We start from the raw sequence: 22,237 nt of genomic DNA on the forward strand, positions 1-22,237 counted from the left end.
TGTCTGCTGCTTGCAGTCACACGTGCTAAGTCTCTATCTCTCTCTCTCTCCCCTTCTCCTACTGCACGTGCGCATTGCGCAGTCTCATCTCCATTTTGCTCAGCGCACACCAGGCGTGCTCTCCCTCTCTCTCTCTCTCTCTCTCTCTCTCTCTCTCACAGCGCGATGTCGTGTCTCGCCGTTTGCAGGGCACACTGCCGGACAATTCTCCTACTGCCACGTGTCGGGGGAGGAGCCGCGAGGGGAAGGGCGGGAGACTGCGTGACGCGGCAGACTCAGACCGTGCATACAACCTACAGTGCCGACTCGCCGACTGTCTCCCGCCTGCAGTCACACGTGCTAAGTCTCTATATCTCTCTCTCTCTCTCCCCTTCTCCTACTGCATGTGCACATTGCGCAGTCTCATCTCCATTTTGCTTAACGCACACCAGGTGTACTCTCCCTCTCTCTCTCTCTCATAGCGCGATGTCATGTCTCGCCATTTGCAGGGCACACTGCCGAACGATTCTCTTACTGCCACGTGTCGGAGAGAGAGCCGGAATTCTCTCCCCCATTATCTATTAGTATAGATAAAAGTATTGTGACTTTTTGACAGAAGAAATCAAAACCAAGTATTTTCATTTTCTACCATTACTGTACTTGCTACTTACCTTTCACTTTTACAGTTCAAACCAACTACCCTTCACTTTTACATTTCAAACCAAATGTTTTTTAAAGTAAGTTCTTGAAACTAAGGAGAGAGTGACACATGGATGCCTCTGTTTCCTTGAAACTTTTAAGCTCAATTAAATATAGTATAGATACTTAAAAAAATGATTGTACATCATCTAGATGCATATGACATACACATCATTGAGATGAAGTAGAGATGCATTAAAAGTACAGGCTATATGGTACAAAGAAGTAGTTATGCTTAATTATATATAGTATAGATACTTAACAAAATAATTGTACATCATCTAGATGCATATGACATACACATCATTGAGATGAAGTAGAGATGCATTAAAAGTACGGGCTATATGGTACAAAGAAGTAGTTATGTACATGATTATATTAATCTGGGTTTAAAAAACAATAGTGTGTGTGTGTGTGTGCACGCACATATAAATAGGCAAAGAGAAGTCCTAACATCATAGTAACAATTCCAAGAGACCTCAACGATCTATGAGGCCTTGGAGGCTCTTAAACAATGAACGCTCTAATAAACATCATGGAGAATGTGGTGCTAGTAGTCTGTAGAGACTATGCGGGTCCGATCATAGGGGTCACTTTTTTTTTGCTTGGCACGAGTGCAAGGAACAAAGATAGGATAAAGCAATTTTCAAATTCCCCCGTCCATCCATCTTAGGATTGCATTTTGCATGTTGTTATCATTGCATATAAATTCTCCCATAAATAAGAACTGCATTTTTGAGAGAGAGAGAGAGAGAGAGAGAGAGAGAGAGAGAGAGATCACACTAGGTGGAAAAATGGCTCATCCATTCTAACTAGGGAGAGAGACACAGAGAGAACAATGCTGGTGGTAAGGAAACTCCTCCACTTTCACTATTTTGCTTGGAAATGCAATGGTTTATAAGCTATTTTGAGTTCTAAATAAGATGTAGCATGAAACTAGCTCTAAGCTACTATGTTGGGTGTTTCATCACAATTCTCTCTCTCTCTCTCTCTCTCTTCCTTGAAGGATGCAAGAGAGCCAATGATCATTTAGTTTTTGTCTTACTATCTAAGAAGGAACACTAATCGGTAGTATTAATACACAAAAATTTATTGAATATGGGGTGCCATAAGGATAGGTGAGTGCAAAGGCCACTGTTGGCTACACAAGGGAAGTAGGTGGTAGCTTGGCATCTCTCCGTAGGGGGTAGCCATGAGCAAGAGTAGGGAAGCTCTAGGGGCTGTCGACAACGAGGATGGGTTTAAGAAGCGGCTGCATTGGGATAGGCGCGGAAAGGGAGGGGAGGGGGGACACAACCCAAAAATCTTCTTTAAGCTCTGTGTGTGTGCGTTCGTGCGCGCCTGGTGGGACAATCCTCTCTGATGGCTCTCTCTAAGAATATTTCACGTACATAGCTCACCATATCCATAGGTCATCCACATGAAGGGCGTGTGCATGCTTCCCTCTCTTCGTAGCATTGAGAATGCCCTCAACTTGTCGACGCATGGATAAGTCTATCTTTTGAGAAATTTTTTAAAGCTTTTGTGATGCCTTGCACGATTGAGAGGGAGAGCCATGGACTGATGTGTGGATATCTTGAGCATTTATGTTTTTTTCAGTCTCTCTAATAAAGAATATAGATGGAGAGACTTCAGATAAAGAGGCTCCCCACTATCATTAATCCACCAATAGAATTTCACATTCTAATATCATCTATTTTGGCCCTCCCTATGTATATTGCTGAATGGATTTTTTATTTTTTCAAGAGGCTCTCCTCTTTGTGTCAACCCTGATGTAATTTTACTAATTTGATATCAATCATTGCACATAGTTATTCTAAAGAAAATTGACTAGGTAAGGCTCTTAGTGAAAATGGAGTAGGCGTCCCCAATTCTGGGAGCAGGTCGAGCAAGGAGAATCTCCAGAGATGCGTTAAGAGCTTTTACGATAAAAAAGGAGTAGAGGGCACGTGGAGGGTGGGGGAAGAGAGTCAGAGAGAGAGAGAGAGAGAGGGAGATATCTTTTTGTTGTCGGTCGCGATGGAGAGAGAGAGAGACAGAGAGAGACGCGTCAGTATGCTCTGCATTAGAATGGGATGCCATGGTGAGGGTAGGGGATAGTTGGGAGCAGACTGAAGTGACAGCGATGGTGAGGGCAGCTCAGTGCAGTGGAATCTACGAGCAATCTCTCTCTCTCTCTCTCTCTCTCTCTCTCTCTCTCTCTAGGTCATGGGGCAGTGGTTGGCAGGTGTCTGCGATGGGATAGGGACGTCAGTGCGAAAGGCGGATAGAGGGAGAGGGCAAGGCAGACCACGATTCAGATCTGCATGGCGATGGAGGGATGGAGCACACGGAGGAAAGTAGGCGGAAGCTGCATGCAGAGCGAGCCATGGGAAGCCTGATGTGGAGCACCGACGTGGATGTTAGGAGCATCTCTGTAGATTCGGGTTAATGGGGAGCGTAGACCGAGTAGTGTAGTAATATAGTGTGAAATTTTTCTTTGAGACACCCTGCATGCCTATTGTTGCATCCAAAGCCAAAGTGAAGGGTTAAGTGGGCATTCCAAAACAATAGAATGAAAGGAAGTGAGATAAGCCTAGGCTGTGAAAGCAAGGGACTCAATTTTTTTTTCCCCGTAAATAGAGTAGAAAGTCTTTTGACTTTTGCATTAAAAATACTTTCCATTGTTTCCTACAATTATTACCAAAAAATTGGAACTCCGTGTCAACAATCAAAGAGTTTTTGTGGAGAAACAAACCTTTTTCTAACAAACCTTGGCAGTGGGGTAAATAAGCTGCGATTGCTAAACCAAAAGCTCAAGGTGGTTTTGGTATCCTAGACCTTGTCACTCATGATATATCATTATGTGCCAAGCTTTTTTATGCCCTTGCCAGCTTTGAAGAGAGCTAGGCAGTGATGGAAAATGAAATGGTAATGGCTGCCCCTATGAGATCTAAAGGAGGGTCATGGTCCAACCTCGACATATAGAATAGGCTTCTCCCCCCTTTTGGAATTCGGGCTCAAATAGGAGGTTTTATTGGGAAATTTATCAAAAAATATTGTAAAGCAGTAGTTACACTCAAATGGAAAGAAGAGATAAGATACTGGAAAGGCACTGTCAGGCACTGGTCCCCGTGGGGTCCCATTGTGGAAGGCTTGGGGCTCAATAACCACACTAGATAGAAGTAGCCCCCATGAATCTTAACAACAAGGGCTTTGTCAACCTAGATTCTCTTTGGGACCATCAGACAGGAGATAGTTCTTTTGAAGATGTGAAGCTCTCTAACAATCTTTCACTCCAAGAGGAAACCCTCATCAAAAGACTACTTCAAAAAATCTCAAACCTTACCCTTCCTCCCTGCTCCACACCACTAGATTGGAAAGCTTGGAATTGGCCTAGAGAAAGGCTATTTTTCTCGCCCAAGACAAAACCAATTTTTGTAGCCTGTTTTAGTGCACTTCAAGCTCAATTGAGAATTTTATTTAAAAAAAAATACTTTACATTGCCACAAGGCTTTACCTTTCACTTTTGCATTTTATATGTTTTTAAAATCTTCTCATATTTTTTTGAAGTGAGCGAATGTGTGACACGTGGAAGATTGAACTCTCAGCATTTTCTCAAGCTCTATTATAAAGAGTTAGATATATATGGACATTCAATATAGATCTCTATTGTCATATGACTAAAGTATGCAAAATTTGGAGGAATCCATCCAAAATTGATACAAGGGTATTTGGGATTTTGAGATTGGATTGGGGCATGTTGGGATTTCTCTCTCTCTCTCTCTCTCTCTCTCTCTCTCTCTCTCTCTCTATATATATATATATATATATACACACACACACACACACTCATGGATGTGTGTGAATCAGAAGAGGGAATTGGACCACTCAAGTGTGGTAAAATGGTTATAGTAGTTCATCTTTGAATAATAGGTCTTGAGTTTGGATTTTTTGACTCATTGGACAGTTTGTTGAGGTCTCTTGAGATCATTCTCTCTCTCTCTCTCTCTCTCTCTCACACACACACACACACACACACACACACACACACACACACACACACACACACACACACACACACACACACACACACCTAAGTACTTATATAGCTAATGATCTGTATGCACAAATATACCCATTCACTACGAATAGTTAGCCTAGTAAAAATTTTGACTCTATAATATGTCTGGTTTAGGTTTTAATATATCCCGCCCTCCCCCCCCCCCCCAACAATGGGAACTGGTCCCTCCTACACCACTTTGATAGGTTTTTTCTTGGCCTCTCAAGATTGTTTTTTTTGACATACATGGGCCTGAATTATGGGACACCACCCCAAATATGGTAATTGGCGCTCATTTTTTGGGACATTGTATTAGGTGTCTTAATGACTCTGGTACATGCGGTGTAAGTGCTTCACTCTTGTCCTCTTACCCTCTCTACCTCACGACTCTGCTGTCGACTATTCTCTTTGCACCTGCACGCAATATGATGTTTTTTTTACCCCTCTTCTCTCCCATTATGTCCCCTATATAGGGTGCCATGGCAGCTTCCGTTTCTAGCCAGGCGCTTTGGGAGCCGAGAAAAAATTGAAATGGAATCCGACATGCCGGTCTTCCTCATCATTCCCTCCACTGTGGAATACTATATAAATGAGGTGAGGATGGCCCTCTGCCCCTCACTTAGCCTTGTCTTTTGCATGGTGTTTGTGTCTGAGTAAAGAGAGATTTGAGAGCTTTCTTGGTGGCATGCCTACTGTCTAACTATGGAGTTGGTAGAAAAGGATGGTGCTTCTCAGGTCCGCATTCTACTAAAAAGTACTTGTTTACTGGTTTTTTTTGCACCAGACGTTTTTAATATATTGTATAACATAGTATGATTAATGGTTCTATAAGGATTCTTGGCCCTGGTTGCTCACATTACAAGTTGCAATGTATGTAGGTTCCTTGTTGTGATTACAGGTCTCCTTCAAGCGAATGGTTTATAGATCTTTTAGTCATTCTCTGCGCCTTGCTAACCAAAACTCTAAGTTTGTTTTTTATTTTATGTTGATTTGGCTCGAATATTCTCTCATCGATGTGGTGTAGGGATAAATACACCTGGTGTTGGTTACTACACCTAGCTTTGATTTAAGAGGTTTTATTTGGGGTGGACATGGATACATTGAGAGTGGGTACTAGTTATGGTTTTTGGATTGATTGAACTGAAATTGCGTTGCCTAAGTTTTTTTTTAATGGGGGAGGATGGTCGATTGGTTGCTTTGATCTATTATGGTGGATACTTTCTGGAACACAATGCACCAGTCAATTGTATTTTTTGGATTAGAGTTTGTACATATTACAGGTATCAAATCTCTTGGTGACATGCTTTAAGTAGCTTCTACTCCATGTAAAAAGGAATGTATTGTGGGTGTCGCTCTCTCGGCACAACTCACTGGTTTTTTGTAGATTTTGTATCACGACAATATATTGTAGATATATGCATGTCACTGTCTAGGTACAATAGTGTTGTAGGGTACTAAGTATTGTAATTTGTTTTGACTTGAAATGTTGGGCCGGATTTTGATACCTAGACCAAACAAAGGGATTTGAGAATTAAGTTTGAAAATTAGATTACTGTGATTGTATGAAGAAAGACGATAAAATGAAAACAACATAAATGAGGTGCTTTGACTAAACATTGAATAAATACCTTACAAAACATTTTAGGTATTTTTAAGAAGACTTGGGGGATTTGTTTTGAGACACTTTGATCATAAAGGGGTTGTGGCCTTCTGATCAGAATGATATATATATGTATATATTATCGATTTAAGGTCTAAAAAATGGGACTATATAGGAACCTTACATAGAATTACTTCCATAAATCTAAGAGATTTTGTCTTTTTTCACAAATTGATATATAAAAAATACACACATCTTACACTTTACTAAAATTGGATTACATATACATTTTGTTTTAAGTTAAACGTTTGTAAGTTGGACATGGATAACGACTGATATAGTCCAGTTTAGAGGCATTGATTGTTTGCTTTTAATTTAGCATTTTCATTACACATCCCTCTCAGTCTTTGCTTGTCTACTTCGAGCTTACTTCTCTAGCTTGTTTTGGGTGTCTGATACTTTGGATAAACACCTTGCAATGGATTCATCAATTGGATTGATACTAGTTGCCCCTTGTTGCTGAGTCTGGACCTGGTGGAAGAGGAGGGGACTGATTATCATCATCATACTTCTTATCCAAAGTCCCACCCTAGTCTCCCTATCTTTATCCTACTCCTCGTCTTCATCTTCTTCATCCTCACCCACATCATAAGTCAGATGTTCTATAAGAGCGCGATTGGCCAATGTGCCAATATAAACTGAGGTCTTCTCTTCTAGATCCTCCTTTATAGTATTCAACAAGTTCTGTAGGTCTTTGAAATTCACGGTGAAATTTCCTTCCATATCAAATATATCCGCCAAGGATTGGTAAATGTACTTATCTAGAATAAATTGTTTCAGAATAGTATGTACTTATGTCAGACTATTAAGGACTATAGTCTTCTGATCTAATTGTATCCTTTGCGCATTCATGTCCTTGGTGAGTCTCCAATTGTCTACACTTAGAGTAGAGTTTTGGGGTTTTTAGATGTTCTATGTGTTGTTGAATACCTTAATGGTCATTTGGTTGTATTCCTATTTATATTGAACATTAATTGAATATTATTTTATGGAAAGGAGCTCTTTCATTTGTTCTTCATATTTGACTATTGCTCTTTCCAGCTTAGCTTCCAAACAAAAAATGCCAAACTGCTTGGGCTTCCATCATCTGACCAATAGCATCTACGATGGTATTTCACCTTGTGTGGGTTGTGGCAACACATCCATCGATGATAGTCTCTCAATCTAACTTATCAGTTTTGTATGTAAGTATTGAAACTTTATATGGAAATGTGTCCATGACCATGCTGCATATTAGTTTGTTCTTTTGGGTGCCTGCACCAGCCTATCCACTAATGTTTCTATAATAGTAGAGGTAATGATAGCAGGATGGCTAGAGGTTGTTTCCAGCTCTGAACTCTTCTCTAACTCAACTACCGTCTCTAAGGTGGAGCCTTGCATCACAATTGATGTTGCTGCTGATGTTCTAGGGGCTTTCTCAAACGTAGATTCTGCTGTTTTCTCAGCAATTGTGGCTAAAACTTTCTTGCTGCGGGTACTTAGCTGATCCCAAAATTCTTTGGTTGGCTTTTGCTTTTTTGTTGCCAGTTTATATGTCCCAATGTCATCCTTGGCTAGATCTCTTTTGGCTCCAATTTTTACCAAATTTGTTTGATCTGTGTAAGATTCTAGACCACTAGTTTGGTGCTTGGGTGTTTTGACTCCATTGATCTTCAACATAACATTTTTGAACATTTATGTGTACTAGAATACTTGTTGTCCAATGTAGAAATTTCCATACATACCATGCCTTGGACACATTTTGTGTTTTCACCTTTGCTATTTGTGTTACTACACTATTGAACATGATGGAACTAAGATTAATTGTAGCTTTGTTTGTTTACAATTTGTGCCAAAACCATACTAAAAAGTTTTTCAGATACAAATGTTGCATTGTTCTTGAGATTGATCACTTCGATTGCAAACTTGTACAGTGACCTGTTCTCCAATGTTGACACTGGGATTCCCCGTCCACTATCTTTGCGTTTCTTTCTGCTTGAAGAAATTTGAGCATGAATCTGCTCCCATATTAAGGCCACTATCAAGGCTAGCTTGGTGCACGCATTTGGCATGAGTTGGATGCTACAAATAGGGCCTAGCACACACAAAACTCAGAGGTGTTGCTGTAGAGATTCCTTCAATAGGTTGTTGATGCTTGTGAGATGGAGGTTGGATTTGCTGATGTCACTACTTGTAATTGCATGATTCCACACTACATTCTCTATGTTGAATCTCTGAGCTTGTCCGCCATGCCACTATGCACACAATTCTATGCTCTACAAGCGCTAGTAGGTAGCATCAGTGTGTTCCACAAACTAAGAGCCGAGTCCCCCTGTGCACTTTAAAGATTAGTGAGACTTAAAAATTTCTATTTTCAAATTGTGGTCTCACATACTCTCACTTCAATTTGAAAAGGGTTTAAAAGAGGACGGTTTTTCTAAAACTTAAAGGGAGAGAGAACGTGCAATTTAAAAAGCAAAAGGTGAATCTCAAAGTGGATTTTTGATTGGTTAGTACTTTCTTGCAGCCCGTAATATAAGACAAAATTCATGTATTACTTGCACTTCTAGATAAAAGGAAGTTGTCCCCTAAATTTGTTACCATATACATGTGGTAGTGATGTGTGTGAACACACTTAGGACCGCATGGGAATTTTTTCCCTCTTCAGGAGGCCTTTTCCCCCGTGCATTATATATACGCCCATTCATTCTAGGGCTATCTATCTTTTCCATTGCACACTAAGTAATACACTCTCTGTTGTGTGCCTTGAGCTTCCTTTGTCTTCTCCAAGCTGTGTGTTTGTTTTCCTACAACCCTAATACAATTGGTATCAGAGCAAGTTGCATCCTCCCAGGCTTAGTCGCCAGCAGCTCCAACACACGCTTGCTCACTTTCTTCGATTTCAGTGAGCTTTGGTGAGTGTTCGCAAGTCGACAAAAGTTTTTGACTCATTTCAGCCTTCGTTTCCACTACAGGAAGTACTGTACAAGCTATTTCGTCATTTTGTGCATAATTTTTGTAAGTGCCATTTTTTGTATAATAGGTATAGGTCCCTTACAGTCTTTTACATTTTGTGTTATATAGCATGTGTTGTTCCCGCTTTGTTTCTCCTCTTTTTGGGCAGTTTTCACACACACACACACACACACACACTCACACATTGTATGAGGTACAAAGTGCAAGAGCTCCATCTCCTTCTCCAAGCTTGTAGAGAAGTTGGGAGCCTACACCAACACTCTTGGCTATGGAATGCAAATCCAACCAAAAGCCATGCTCCAATGCTTAAGCTTGCCATCTTCTCCATCTTCATTACTATGCTATTATGTATGCTAAGCAAGAAGAGTGATGATAAGTGAGAAAATATTTCTTTCTCCTATGAATGTTTCTTCTTCCTCTTCCCTACCCTCATTCCCCGGTAGCTCTCTCCACCTTTAAAGGTGTTTGAGGCCTTGGGACTGAGGCCGGGGATGGTTAATGCTTTCTACAAAGTCTATGTTATGTTTGTGATGCATGAAGCTTTCTATCTTCATTGCATCACCTAGGTCACAAGGAACACAAAGATTGTATTGTACCGAGTCTCTCTTGGTGGGAGTATCTAAAATACAAAATCCTATTGGAGGGGGGACCAGCTCCACATAAATCCAGTCGTCAAATGTTGTCAAGTTCTCTAAACTCCATCTCTTGCAAATTTATTTTTCATGCCAAGTTAATTAAGTATTATGGTTATGGTGCTATCGCTAATTAAGTTCACCCTCTATGTTCTCAAAGTAGTCTCACAAAAATGCTCACTCTAATTCTCCTAATTTCGCTATTCTCAAAGTGGGACAGGGATCTTTTCTTGGTTGAGAAGGACCTAGTTTGAGGTATAGTGTTGGGAACTATAGTCTTAATAATGGATCCTCTCGAGGCTTGCCTTTGGACCGTTATTGAGTTACGATCAAGCTCAACAAGAACCATAATCAACCGAGCAATGTTAGACCCTCTACACTAGTCTTTGCAATCAACCGTGTCTAAACCACGGGTGTGGCTACTTGAGAACTGATTTTCAATGGTGAAGAAGATTAGCGAGTAAGGTTTTTGAGGGTACCAAAGCACAAAGTACAAAAGCACAAAGTAATCTATACATAAGTTTAATTAGCATGGCTGACAATAACCAAGAGAGTAGAATGAACGTTGATAGCTTTGATTTTGCACATGAAGGTTCTAATGATGATGCCCCCATGTTTGTTAATTACCTTGTTACTAAGTTGTAGGAAGCTATGGGCAACCCTGCTTTGCAAGCCGAAGTTACCCAAAAACTTCGTGCTTATGGGATTTGCCTTCCTCTCCAAGAGGAGAGAGAGCTTAGGAGGCCTCTTGATGAGAATCCACAAAGAAGGGTCCCTCCCATAAGAGAGGAGGAATCCAAAAAACGAGAAGAAGCGAATCCCCAAGTTCCTCTAAAGATGTGGCTCCCCGTAGACCACAGTTGTTAGGGCCTCATCTGTCAAGACACTTACTTTTTGGACTTTTACCTAAGGTCTTAGGTTTAAACCTTAGGAGCATGTTTACACAAGGACTTTATGCCTAGGTAGTTTGAAATACCCGAATGGTCATATGGTGTAGAGCAATTTTTGGATGTATCCAACAGGCAGTTTGCAGTCTTCCTGCAGCTGTACTGCTATTTTCAAGAATGTAATGGAGGCTGATGATGAATACAGGGTAGATCAGTACTTTCTCTTGCTTAGCCATCTTCTCCTTTGTTCATACAGTCTGCAGTTTTCATGGTGTAATGTGTGGTCTCATGCCTTGTTTATCTCTACACTACATGATTCTTGTATTGATTACCTATTAGGGATGTGAGGCCCTAGCACTTTGGCGATCCTATTGTGTGTGTCCTAATGGATATGAGAGCGAATTATAGTAATCTCAAAGTGAATGGTGAGTCGGTTATGCTACAAAGTTTCTTTCTTGTGCTCTAACCGCCATCGTTCCTTTCTCTTATTTTGTGGAGATGGGAACGAGTTTTTGAAATCTTGGGAGTATTGGTGAAGCGGTTCCTGCAATTGGTTTGAATTCAGCCTGAACCATATGGCACTCAGGAATTCAACAGGTTCTTGACATGTTAGTTGACCTTGACCACCTAAGGGAATTCTTGAATTAGGTAACCCCGCAAGAAGTGTCTGAGCATACATCGAAGTTATTGGAGGATTTCTTCCCAAATCTGCCAGGGAGATTCAAAATTACAAATGCTGACAAGTTGCAGGTGTTTGTAGGGTTCTTGACAGTTTTTGTGCATGAAATTTTTGTGCAGTCAATTGCAATTTATTTTAGGCAATGTGCAGTCTGCAGTTTGCAATTTGCAATTTGCAGTTCAATTGTTTACATATTGCAGATTATAACATTCCAGTTTGCAGAATGCAATGTTAGTTTTTCAGTTTACAAAATGCAGTTTCAGGTATTTCAGTTTGCAATGTAGTTCAAGCAGTTTCAAGGTTTAAAGAGGTACAACTGCTCTCTATTCTTTTGATGTGTGATTAATGGAAATGAAGAAGAAGACAAAGTGTGCAATATGTCAAAAGTATGAGCACCGCACAAAGGAATGTCCTTACATGTGCAAGCCCTATCAAAAGGAAGATGTATGTGTCAAATACTATATGCATAAACTGTGCAAGAAGTTGTATCGAATTGTCAGATCTTTTCGAGATGCATCAAATCATGAGGAACTATGTGACGCACACGAGGATTTGGATGATTTTTCTAATCGTCTTGACAAGGCGAAAGATTTGCATGAAGGTCATGAAGGGAAAAAGAAGAAAGTTGTGCTCTAGTATGCGCAAGATATAGAATTTACAAGAAGCAATTGAAGGCTTGACAGAGAAGTATGAAGATCAGTTTCAGGAGGAAGACGAAAGTGATGATGAGTGGGGAGTTACAACACCAATGTTTCCCTTGGTTGGGAAAAACCAGGTACAATCATGTTTAACTTCTCCAAATGCACTTGTTGTAAGTCCCAAATCAATGAAATAAGCTCAAGCACAAAGACAACCTAAAGAAGTCAAGAAGGTGATGTTGGAAAGGGGAGAAGAAAAGAAGCATCCTAAGAGCCAAAGAAGCCAAAGGGATCACTTAGTATCCCAAAACCACACTCCAAATAGACTCAAGGGTTTGCAAGATGCTGAAGAACTTGAATCAACAATAGAGAAGTATTTACAATCAAGTCAAGAAATTGAAGACAAAAGTGGGCCTAAAAGTATGTAGGGTCCTAAATAAGACATGAAGATTCTAGTAGAAGATATGCAAATTTCTAAGGGCATGGAAGGTTCTGAATGCATGCTTGTTCCTAAAAATTCGCAGGAAATTGAATTTGTGAAAGACCAGGTTATTGTTCATGTTGTTAAGACTTTACATTTTGAGGAGACTAAGAGAAAGGTTGAGAATGGGTTAGCCAAACATGAAGATGTTGAATTTCAATGCAAGGGAGATGAAGTACAAAAGATGATGAAGGAAGGAGGAAGCCAAGAGCAGCTCATGACCCAAAGGATCCAAGAGGACTGCTAGCTATCCCCAAATCTCACATCGAAGAGACTCACCTCTTTGCAGGAAGAGAAGGCGAGTTTCTGAAAAGAAGAGTTGGCAATCAAGAAGAAGGGAATGCAAGTGGAAGTGAGTCAAAGAAGCCACCAATACCACATACAAACCCATATACCAACCTTGGACATCAATCTTGAAGAGGTTGAAATTCAGAAAGAGATCACATTACAATGTACTGAACGGGAAGAGACGAATATAGTTGAAGACATAATGTGTTTTGATGATGAGGATGATGTGATGAATCAGTTTTTGATGTATCTTGATGAGGAGTATCCCACAAGTGACGGTCATGAGTGTGTTGATACAGAAGTGTTTTTTGGAGTTTTGAAGACAGAAAACCAATTTCCAGGAGTGGATATGAGTTATTCAGGTTGCAAAGACAAGGATCTTGAATTTTAGGTCCTTGAATTGCAAGTTTCAATGTCGAAGGTCCGTGATTTACAAAATTCCATAATGCCTGGGTCCTTGAACAAAAACTTACTGATTTGCAAAGAGATTTTTTTCTTGAATTTCATGAATTTCGAAGTCTTATTATTGCTCAAGCAATGATCATCAACAATCTCTCATTAGATTTGAAGAATGAGAGATATTCAAATCAGGTGTGGCGGCAAATCAAGCCATTTTTATGATCGATCGACCTCAAGAAGAGAAGCAATCATTAATCCATAAAAAAACTCAATCTCCTAGCCAAAGCCAAGGAAAGTCATACATGAAATAGGGCTCCAATTAGCTAAGTCCTCTTTAGGTACCCCACATAATGCACATGAGGGGTTAATTGTTTTTTTGGCTTTGATAAGACTTGGATGTGACTGTTATCGAGGTGTGCGCATGACGCGACTGGGGTGGGGGGACTTTGAGGTGTAGTTATTTGAGGCAAGGCAGGTAGCTCAAAGCAGTTACCCCCTCCGCTTGTGGGGTCTCCTTATCAGCCCTTTTGCAAACCATTCTAATAACTCTACTGATGATGAAACTATCAAGACAATGCTCATATTTTTTTGGAGCAATGACTCAACGAATTGTGAAAAAAGGGATGTGTGATGAACATGATTTAAACCAAACTTCGAAGATTTCATTTAATAATCTTGTGCCAAATTTTTTTATAAAAGAGGGTATGAGAACTTTGAAACACACGCACACACCCTATGTACAACGGCCTCACAGGTACACACACCCGCATATGGGAGCAGAGGCTATGACTCTACCAACTGAGCTCACACCCATTTTTGAGCGTTAGCTCACTAAAGAAAAAAAAGACAAAAAAATTAAAAATTTGGAGAAGAAAAGTTACTTGAGATGAGGACGACTCGAGTCTCTGAGTGTGAATGCCAGAAAAGATGTGGAAATGAGGTCTAGTCAGCGGTCAGGTAAATGAACGTGGGAGTGAGATGATTGATTCGCAAATGATTACGTCCTTTATTGGTCAAAGCCAAAAGAGTCCTTTCCACACCACAACATTAAGGGTCGCTATCCAGCAGCATGGCACGCACACCAAGTGTTCACATGATTAGTATCTTGTCAAAGATATTCAAAAAGCAGTTTTTGACAAAGAAGAAGCAAACTACAGGTTCTCAAAGGTGAACTCTAATCTTTGATTTCTATAATTAAAGGATGCAAGAGTCAAGTGACTGAAGCGACTTTTTGTCTAGAGAAGTTCAACATGGGGTGTTTGCAACAAATTTCTAATTGTGTTCAATGGTATGGAAGTCTTTCTTGGAATTTGTTGATTATTTTCTTTTGGATGTGTGCATACTATAGACGCTTCATAGAAAAATTCTCTCAAATAGCAGGACCATTACATGAATTAACAAAGAAGAACGTTAAGTACTCATGGATTGCTAAGAAGAAAAATGCTTTTGACAAGCTCAAAGAGAAGCTTACCTCCCAACAATTCCTTATGCTTCCAGATCTCTCAAAGCCATTTGAGGTCCAATGTGACGCTTGTGGTGATTGCCTTGGAGAAGTCTTGCTTCAAGAAGGGCATGCCATAGCATATGAGAGTCGGAGGCTCAATGGCAATGAACGAGTCTTGGACATTTATGAGAAAGAGCTTTTAGCTGTTCTACATGCCCTAGACACATGGAAACACTATTTATTGGGGAATCCATTCATTTTGCGAGCGGACCACCAAAGTCTCAAGTACTTCATGACGCAAACTAAGCTTTTTGACAAACAAATGAGGTAGAAAAATTGTATTTCGCAATTTTATTTTCATGTTGCTCATGTTGCTGGTAAGCACAATCAAGTGTCCGATGCACTTTCACGAGACGACCAAAAGTTAATGCAGTGTCTATAGCAACTCACAATGATCTATCTTCTATGATAGATGAGTATGCTAATGACCCTTACTTTAAAGATATAATGTCAGCCCTTGCGTTAGAGAAGAAAGAGGAACCATTCACCTTGCAGAATGGTTATCTTCTCCATGGCAATAAGTTGTGTGATACCCACTCCCTTCGTGAGAAAGTCATGTATAAATCCCATGCTCCTCCCTATGCGGGGCATAGAGGCATTCAATCTACTCTTCGAGGAGCGTACTTCTATTGGCCCACCATGAGAGTAGACATACAAGAGTATATTTCAAAATGTGTGGTATGCCAAAAGACTAAGTATGATAGAGGGAAGCAACCTCGATTACTCCATCCATTGACAATCCCTAATTCACCATGGGAGAGTATATCCATGGATTTTATCTTTGGATTACCCAAGTCTATCCATGGGAATACGAAAAGATGGACAATAGTCGAAAGGTTTAGCAAGCAAGCACGCTTTATTCTTGTCAAAAAGACTATTAAGGCACACCAAATGGAAACTCTCTTGATATTTCAAACACCATGGATTGCCAACATCCATCGTGTCAGATAGAGATCCTAGACGGACCAATAATTTATGGAAAGGTCTCTTTGAAAATCTAGGTACGAGATTGAATTTCTCTTCGGCCTATCACCCACAAACGGATGACCAAAGTGAGATAGCCAATCTTACAATACTCAATCTACTAAAGAATTATGTTACAGAAGTAGATCAACACTCACAATGGGAAAAGTACTTACCTCTTGTAAAGTATGCGAACAATAATATTGTCCATACTTCTACGGGAAAAGCACCTTTTGAAATCATTGAGAGAAAACCTAAAAGTCCCTTGCTACTTAAAGTACATGGGAAGATCTTTGCTATCGATGAGTATAGCCATGACCTACAAGAATATTTTCAAACGATTAAGGAGGCTATATCTATCTCTCAACAAAGACAAAAAGCTGCTCTGCTGAACAAGCATAGAAGGGCCTTAATGTTTAAAGAAAATGATTGGGTCTTACTTAAGTTTCCCAAGGTTCAATTGAGGCAAAAAAAGGGCAAAAATCTTACGGGCATCAAAAGTATTATGCTAAACTAGCAAAAAAATACTATGGTCCTTTTCAAATTTTGAAGACAATCAATGAGATGGATTATCAACTCAAGTTGCCCAACCATTGGCTCATACACAATGCTTTTCATGTGAGCCTACTTAAGCCCTACAAAGGAGATCCACCAAGTGAACCAATTATTGAAGACCCTCCCAAAATCGAAGACCAAGAAGGGGTGCTACAACTTGAAGCTATCCTTAGGCATGAAGACAAGGTACTACGACATAGTAAGATTATCTGACGGTATCTTATTAAGTTAAATTATCCTTTTGAAGATGCTAGATGGATGGAAGAAATACAACTTAAGGATAGTATGAACCTTGTCAATGCTTACAATGCTACATTAGAGCAAGCAAATGTACATGTTTCTTTTTAATGATCAATGTTTTTGTATTATAAGACTAGCTCTCTTTTTATTGTGCAAAAATTTAAATAGTATGCATGCTTTCAATCATGTTTGTGATGATGACGTCTCTCAAACACTAAGTAGAATTTATCACTCTACTTTGGGAGAATGAAAAGGACTAAAGAGTAGACATGCTTGCGGCTACGTCTCCCAAGCACCAAATGGATTAGTTATCCATCTTGGAATGATGTGGTAGGGTAAAAAGGGATCTTCTACCCGCTAAGAAACATTATCTGACGACTAAGGCTTTATCTCTTCTACCTCATAGTCGAGGATGACTATGATTTCAAGAGAGAGGTAATGTCATAAAATCTAATATCTAACTAGCCCAAACGATTTTCTCATATTAAACCGATCATTTAATGTGGGAGAATAAACGGGAACAAGTGCTTATGGATCTATCTCAACACAGGACCAAGGTTAAAGGGGTCCAAATGAGAGATGATATGTCAAAGATCAATGCTAGCTAATGGAGCTTAAGAGACCTTGTGGGTGGAGGAAGAAAAGGAGACAAGCATCGTTATTTCTTCTATTGCATGTGTTGCCTATAGGTTTTCCATGGCTGATGGTGGTGATAAAGGTACTGGGTCAAGGGTACCAACTAACTGGTGAGGTGCATAGCCATGAGCTACCAACAGTAATCAAGGCCCCATAAGAAACTACAGAGTAGAAGACCATGGAGGAGTCAGATGAGACGTAGAGCAAGTAGGTTGCTAGGGATGAAAATAGTCTAGAAGAGGTTGTTGAATCTCCTGACGAGGCAAGGGATGTTGTGTACATCACGTTTTCTGTGCGGCATGAATGTCAGCCTGTTTTGTGCGGCACCAATGTCAAGGATCAAGAAACAAGATTCTATCATCTGCAAAGCATTGCAAAGCAGGGCTCAAAGGCACAATTCCAAATACGGGAGCGGTTCATGAACACATACAAGATGGACTGCCCTGCTGCCCTCAACAGACTCTTGGTTTTAGGTGTCCCTGCGACTATGGAACAGAAGGCTGCATCGTCTTTCGAGTCAAGATCTGTCGTCACCGTTGCAGAATGCATCCTAAATTACATCACCACCATGGATTCTCTCAAACTCAACATGGTTGTTGATCAGGTAGCACCCTCTCCTTCTTGACTAGAGTTGATTATACTCCCAGTTTATAGTGCCCTTTCTAGTAAAATGCAGACAATAATTTTTGACCCATCACCACTAGCAGTAACAAGGAAAGTGGTGGTTTCAACCAACATTGCAGAGGCATCTTTAACTAGTGATGAAACTACTATGTAATAGAACCAGGTTTTGATAAGCAGAATGTCTATCCGAAGCTTAGTTAGATTCACTTGTCATCACGTCCACTTCTAAAGCTTCTATAAAGCAAGGAGCACGGTGAGTAGGCAGAACGAGACTAGAAAAGTGCTATTACTCTCGTACACGGAGAGCATATACAAGAATAAAATGATACCAAGAACTGTGCCCAAAATTCTTTGGAATGCTAAGATCTTTTGTTGTTGCTATTGAACCATTTGATGAGCTGACATTGCATAAAGTTGATGAGAGAGGTATGGAAACACATTTTTACCAAGTTGTGCAATAGTGAATGGAAACTTCTGCGGTGCCCAACAATGAAGGGACACATGGAGAGTACACCACGACATGGCAACCTAGAATGATACAAACCTGCACCACATCGACGGTAATGAGTTCTTCCTTGTGCAATTGTAATAGTTTTAAAATAAGAAGGGTCCATCTAACACTGGAGACACTAGAGGAGAAGCATAAGTCTCCCTTCAACACTGGAGGGGATAAAAGTGGCAAGGAAGGGCACGTTCTCTACAATATTATTATAAATGTGGAGAATCTTGCCAACTCCACACCATACATATCATACATATGTTTTTTTCTTTTTTTTTAAAGGGCAGAAGCATCACAATGCATGTGCCATGAAATGCATCTCTCTCTATCTTTAAAAATTATAATGTGAAAATTTTTCTCCTCCACACTTCCGGTAATGCAGAATTTCATTTTTCTTGCAAAGTCATAGAGCTTTTGGCAAAAGCTTGAAAGAGAGATGCTACTGAGCCATCAACACAAGCTATGCTATGAGATGAAAGTCACACCACTATCATTTTTCGAATTCTTACCATCTCCAGAGTGAGCAATCAAGGCAAACTAGTTGGAAATCACCTGAAAACTTCTCAACATTGCTCAACCTGTTGCTGTGTATTGTGTTAATCTTATAACCTAGTCTAGAAACATAAAGCAACCCCCCCCCCCCCCCCCCCCCACCACTTTCTTCTTCCCTTTTCCTTCTTTGGAATGAGACAATACTGACACAAAGTGAACTCTGGGTACCAAGTTTACATATTTCCTGAGATTACTTTGCCCAAGATGTATGTCGCTGAATCATCCCACCGTAAATCCCAACCCCTGCATGCCCATGGTAGATATGGGTGAGGATAAGCTACCTCTGCTGTTGGTGATAACCCAGGCAAATAAAGGTCTCAAAAGCATGATCGAAGTTTCAAGTTTATAGATGCCGGAGCAAGAGGCATCGAGACTTACCTGACAAACTCGCCTGAAAATTGAATGCCCTTCATTACACATCTACAAAATGCGTTGCAGCCTCATGATTCCTCTTTGGACATCTAGACGGGGTCAGGTTCCCCCCTGGTAGAACACAATAGATGGAAAGGTATCTTCAGCTCTTCATTCCCATGTAAATAACAGGGCTGCTAACCACCCTCATCTGGAAAGCATGGAGCAGAGCTGGGGCTAATTTGAGGATTAGCTTTGACTCTAACAAGAGCATAGCTACCTGAAGGATAAATCTACACTGTACTGCTGGTCTCTCACCATTGACAAGGAACTTAGTTCGCAGGGATTACGTCTTTATATGTCTAAAGAGATTCCTCAATTTATCTTCATGTCTATCAATAGGGTAGGTAGCACAGATTAGATTATCATCCACCATAAACACATTCCTTATTTACATTGAGATGGCAACAGGCCCTAAAGCCTTTTCAAACATTTAAATTGCTTCTCGAGAAGTTATCGACCTTCAATACCACTGATTGGAGCAGCACCTTGTCAACAGGATTATTTCAGTGAGTGTTTGTTAATCGGTGGGGGGCTGTGCATGTACAGTTAGTCCTAGCTGGTCTTTCCGGGCACTGCACAGAAACTAACTAAGCTCGGTATCTCGTGGTGAACTAGACTCAGTTGGCTTTGCCATCCTAGGCCTTAAGATTGCAACCAGCGGCTCTGCCTTTCGTGTACCCGCATTTCCACTCTTTTCGCGCATGTCAGCCTCCAATAGCACCTGTTTGTTGGGAAGCTCCCAATGAAATGCACGAACAAATGTGGCCACCGTGAGCTCCATGATGCAAAGGGCCAATGCCATGCCAGGGCACTTTCGTCTTCCCATCCCAAATGGTAGCATCCTGAAATCTGTACTGCTCCAGGTTGCACCCCCCATATTCCCACCATTTCCATCAAATCGGTCTGGCTGAAATGCATCTGGTTGTTCCCATATGTCCCCATCCCGTCCAAGTGCCCATGCATTCACGAACAACATCAGATTGTCTGCAAAAGTATAATCACCAAACTCGCACCTAGCCCCCACTGTGGATCCCCGTGGGATGAGTAATGGCACAGGCGGGTGCAAGCGCAGCGTTTCCTTTACCACAGATTTTAAGTAGGAGGCTTGAGCAATACGTGAATATGGAATGGAAGGGCATGACTCCGGCAATGGCAACGATATCAATGGTGCAGTTGCTAACAATGATGACGAATGTGCGTACAAGACATTCCTCCGCGCCCATAGTGAGCTCGATATTGGGCATGTTAAAGACGATGATGATACCCGCACCAAATCCATTGATGGGCACATTGTATCCAGTTCACCCTGAAGTTTCAGAAGGCAGTGAGGGTTTCGAAGTAGCTCAGCCATTGCCCACTCAATCGTTATCGCAGATGTCTCACTACCAGCACCAAGAATATCCTGTGGGAGAAGAAAACATTCCTCCATAATGGTTTCATCACTCACAAGCTCTTTCATCAGCTACATATTCAGTTTCACTTACCATTAGGGTTGCTTTGATGTTATCATCTCCAAGCTCAATTACTTCCTGGTTTGATAGAAGTACGTCCAAGAAGTCCTTTGAAGGACTATGGGGCTGAGCCTCTCTACACTTGCGACGGTCATGAAGAATCACTGTCCAGAATGCATCGATGTGCTTGTGCGTGTGATGCATCTTGTGCCTGCTCTTGAAGTCCAGTAGAGGGCCAAAGAATGGTAGAAAATCAGTCATTGCCGGAGCAATAACATCATTTGTCTTCTTGAACATATCAAGAAGCGATTCCCCGTTCACACATGTGTCACACATCCTCTTTCTAAGCACCAGGCGGCCCATGATGTTTGAAACCATGAGGTGAGCAAGGTGGGCTATGTTCATTTCCACAGATCCACTTACACTCTGTCGACAAAGTAGATTGACATCGACCACAAGCAATGCCAACTCTTCCTCTAGAATCTTTTGAAAGCTGATGACTCTTTTCGTGGTGAAAAGCTCCAGCATGCAAATTCTACGCATTTTCCTCCAGCGAGGGCCATAGGTGCTGAATGCCACACCATTTTGTTGGCCATAGAGAAGGCGATCACAGAATGTAAAGGCAGGGCGAGAGGTAAAATGTTGATCATTGGTTTGGCAAAATGCTTTAGCCATGGCACCAGTCGAGACAAACAGCGCGAGCCTGTAGCCCATTTGGAGGCACATGAGAGGGCCATGCTTCTTGGCCAGTTGGGTCAAGGCCTGGTGGGTGAGGAGGGGCTTGCAGAGGAGTAATTGATGCAGGTTGCCAAGGAGTGGCAAACGCCAAGGGCCCGGAGGAGCATTAGGGTGACATCCACAGCGTGTTTTATCATAGAGGAAAGCATGGAAGACATGCTGCAACTTGATGATGAGACAGCCTAAACATACCAAGCAAACTATACACATGGACATGCAAGCTTCTGCTGCTAACCTGTTTTTGCATATCATCATCATTTCAGGACCTTCGCCATGCCATCAACTGTTCCTGCGAATCATTATAAGCAGAGCGCCTTTGATTGTGCTACCATCATCGCTAATGGTGAATTAGGTGGAAGGCCACCGACGTTACAATTGCAAACAAACAAAGAAACCAAAGGAGTTTAGATGCCGTAAGCAACTGAAACATCACCTCAACCAACCACCTGGCAACTTAATGTTTCAAAGAGAGAGTTCACATGAGAGGCTGGTTGGCAACTTGCTTGCCAACCAACAACTTGATTTTGTGAGTTCTCAAGGAAGAGATCTAAAAAGGTGGGAGAGATTTCTTTTTTAAGAAAAATGAATGGAAAAAGTAAGTGAGAGAATCGAGAGAGAAGTCCCCCAGTTAATGAAAAACACTTTTTTCTCTTTGTCTTCACTTGTGGTTGCCATCTTGCTCCACCCCTTGGGCATGGAGCCGTTAGGGAACTTGTTGGCAA

General features: G+C 41.0%; 1 protein-coding gene across 1 annotated transcript; it reads right to left on the reverse strand.

Annotated features, from left to right (window-relative positions):
* Positions 1-19,411: 19,411 nt before the first annotated feature.
* LOC147421445 (salviol synthase-like) lies at positions 19,412-21,966 on the reverse strand. The gene is made up of 2 exons (XM_086503589.1): positions 20,811-21,966; positions 19,412-20,728 (listed from the first exon to the last, which is right to left on the reverse strand). The coding sequence occupies exons 1-2, from the start codon at positions 21,771-21,773 to the stop codon at positions 19,910-19,912; spliced, it is 1,782 nt and encodes a 593-aa protein (XP_086359715.1). The 5' UTR covers positions 21,774-21,966; the 3' UTR covers positions 19,412-19,909.
* Between the last annotated feature and the right edge of the window lie 271 nt (positions 21,967-22,237).

The sequence above is a fragment of the Adiantum capillus-veneris genome, chromosome 27, assembly GCF_014529385.1.
Source record: "Adiantum capillus-veneris isolate H3 chromosome 27, ASM1452938v2, whole genome shotgun sequence".
Lineage (NCBI taxonomy): Eukaryota > Viridiplantae > Streptophyta > Polypodiopsida > Polypodiales > Pteridaceae > Adiantum > Adiantum capillus-veneris.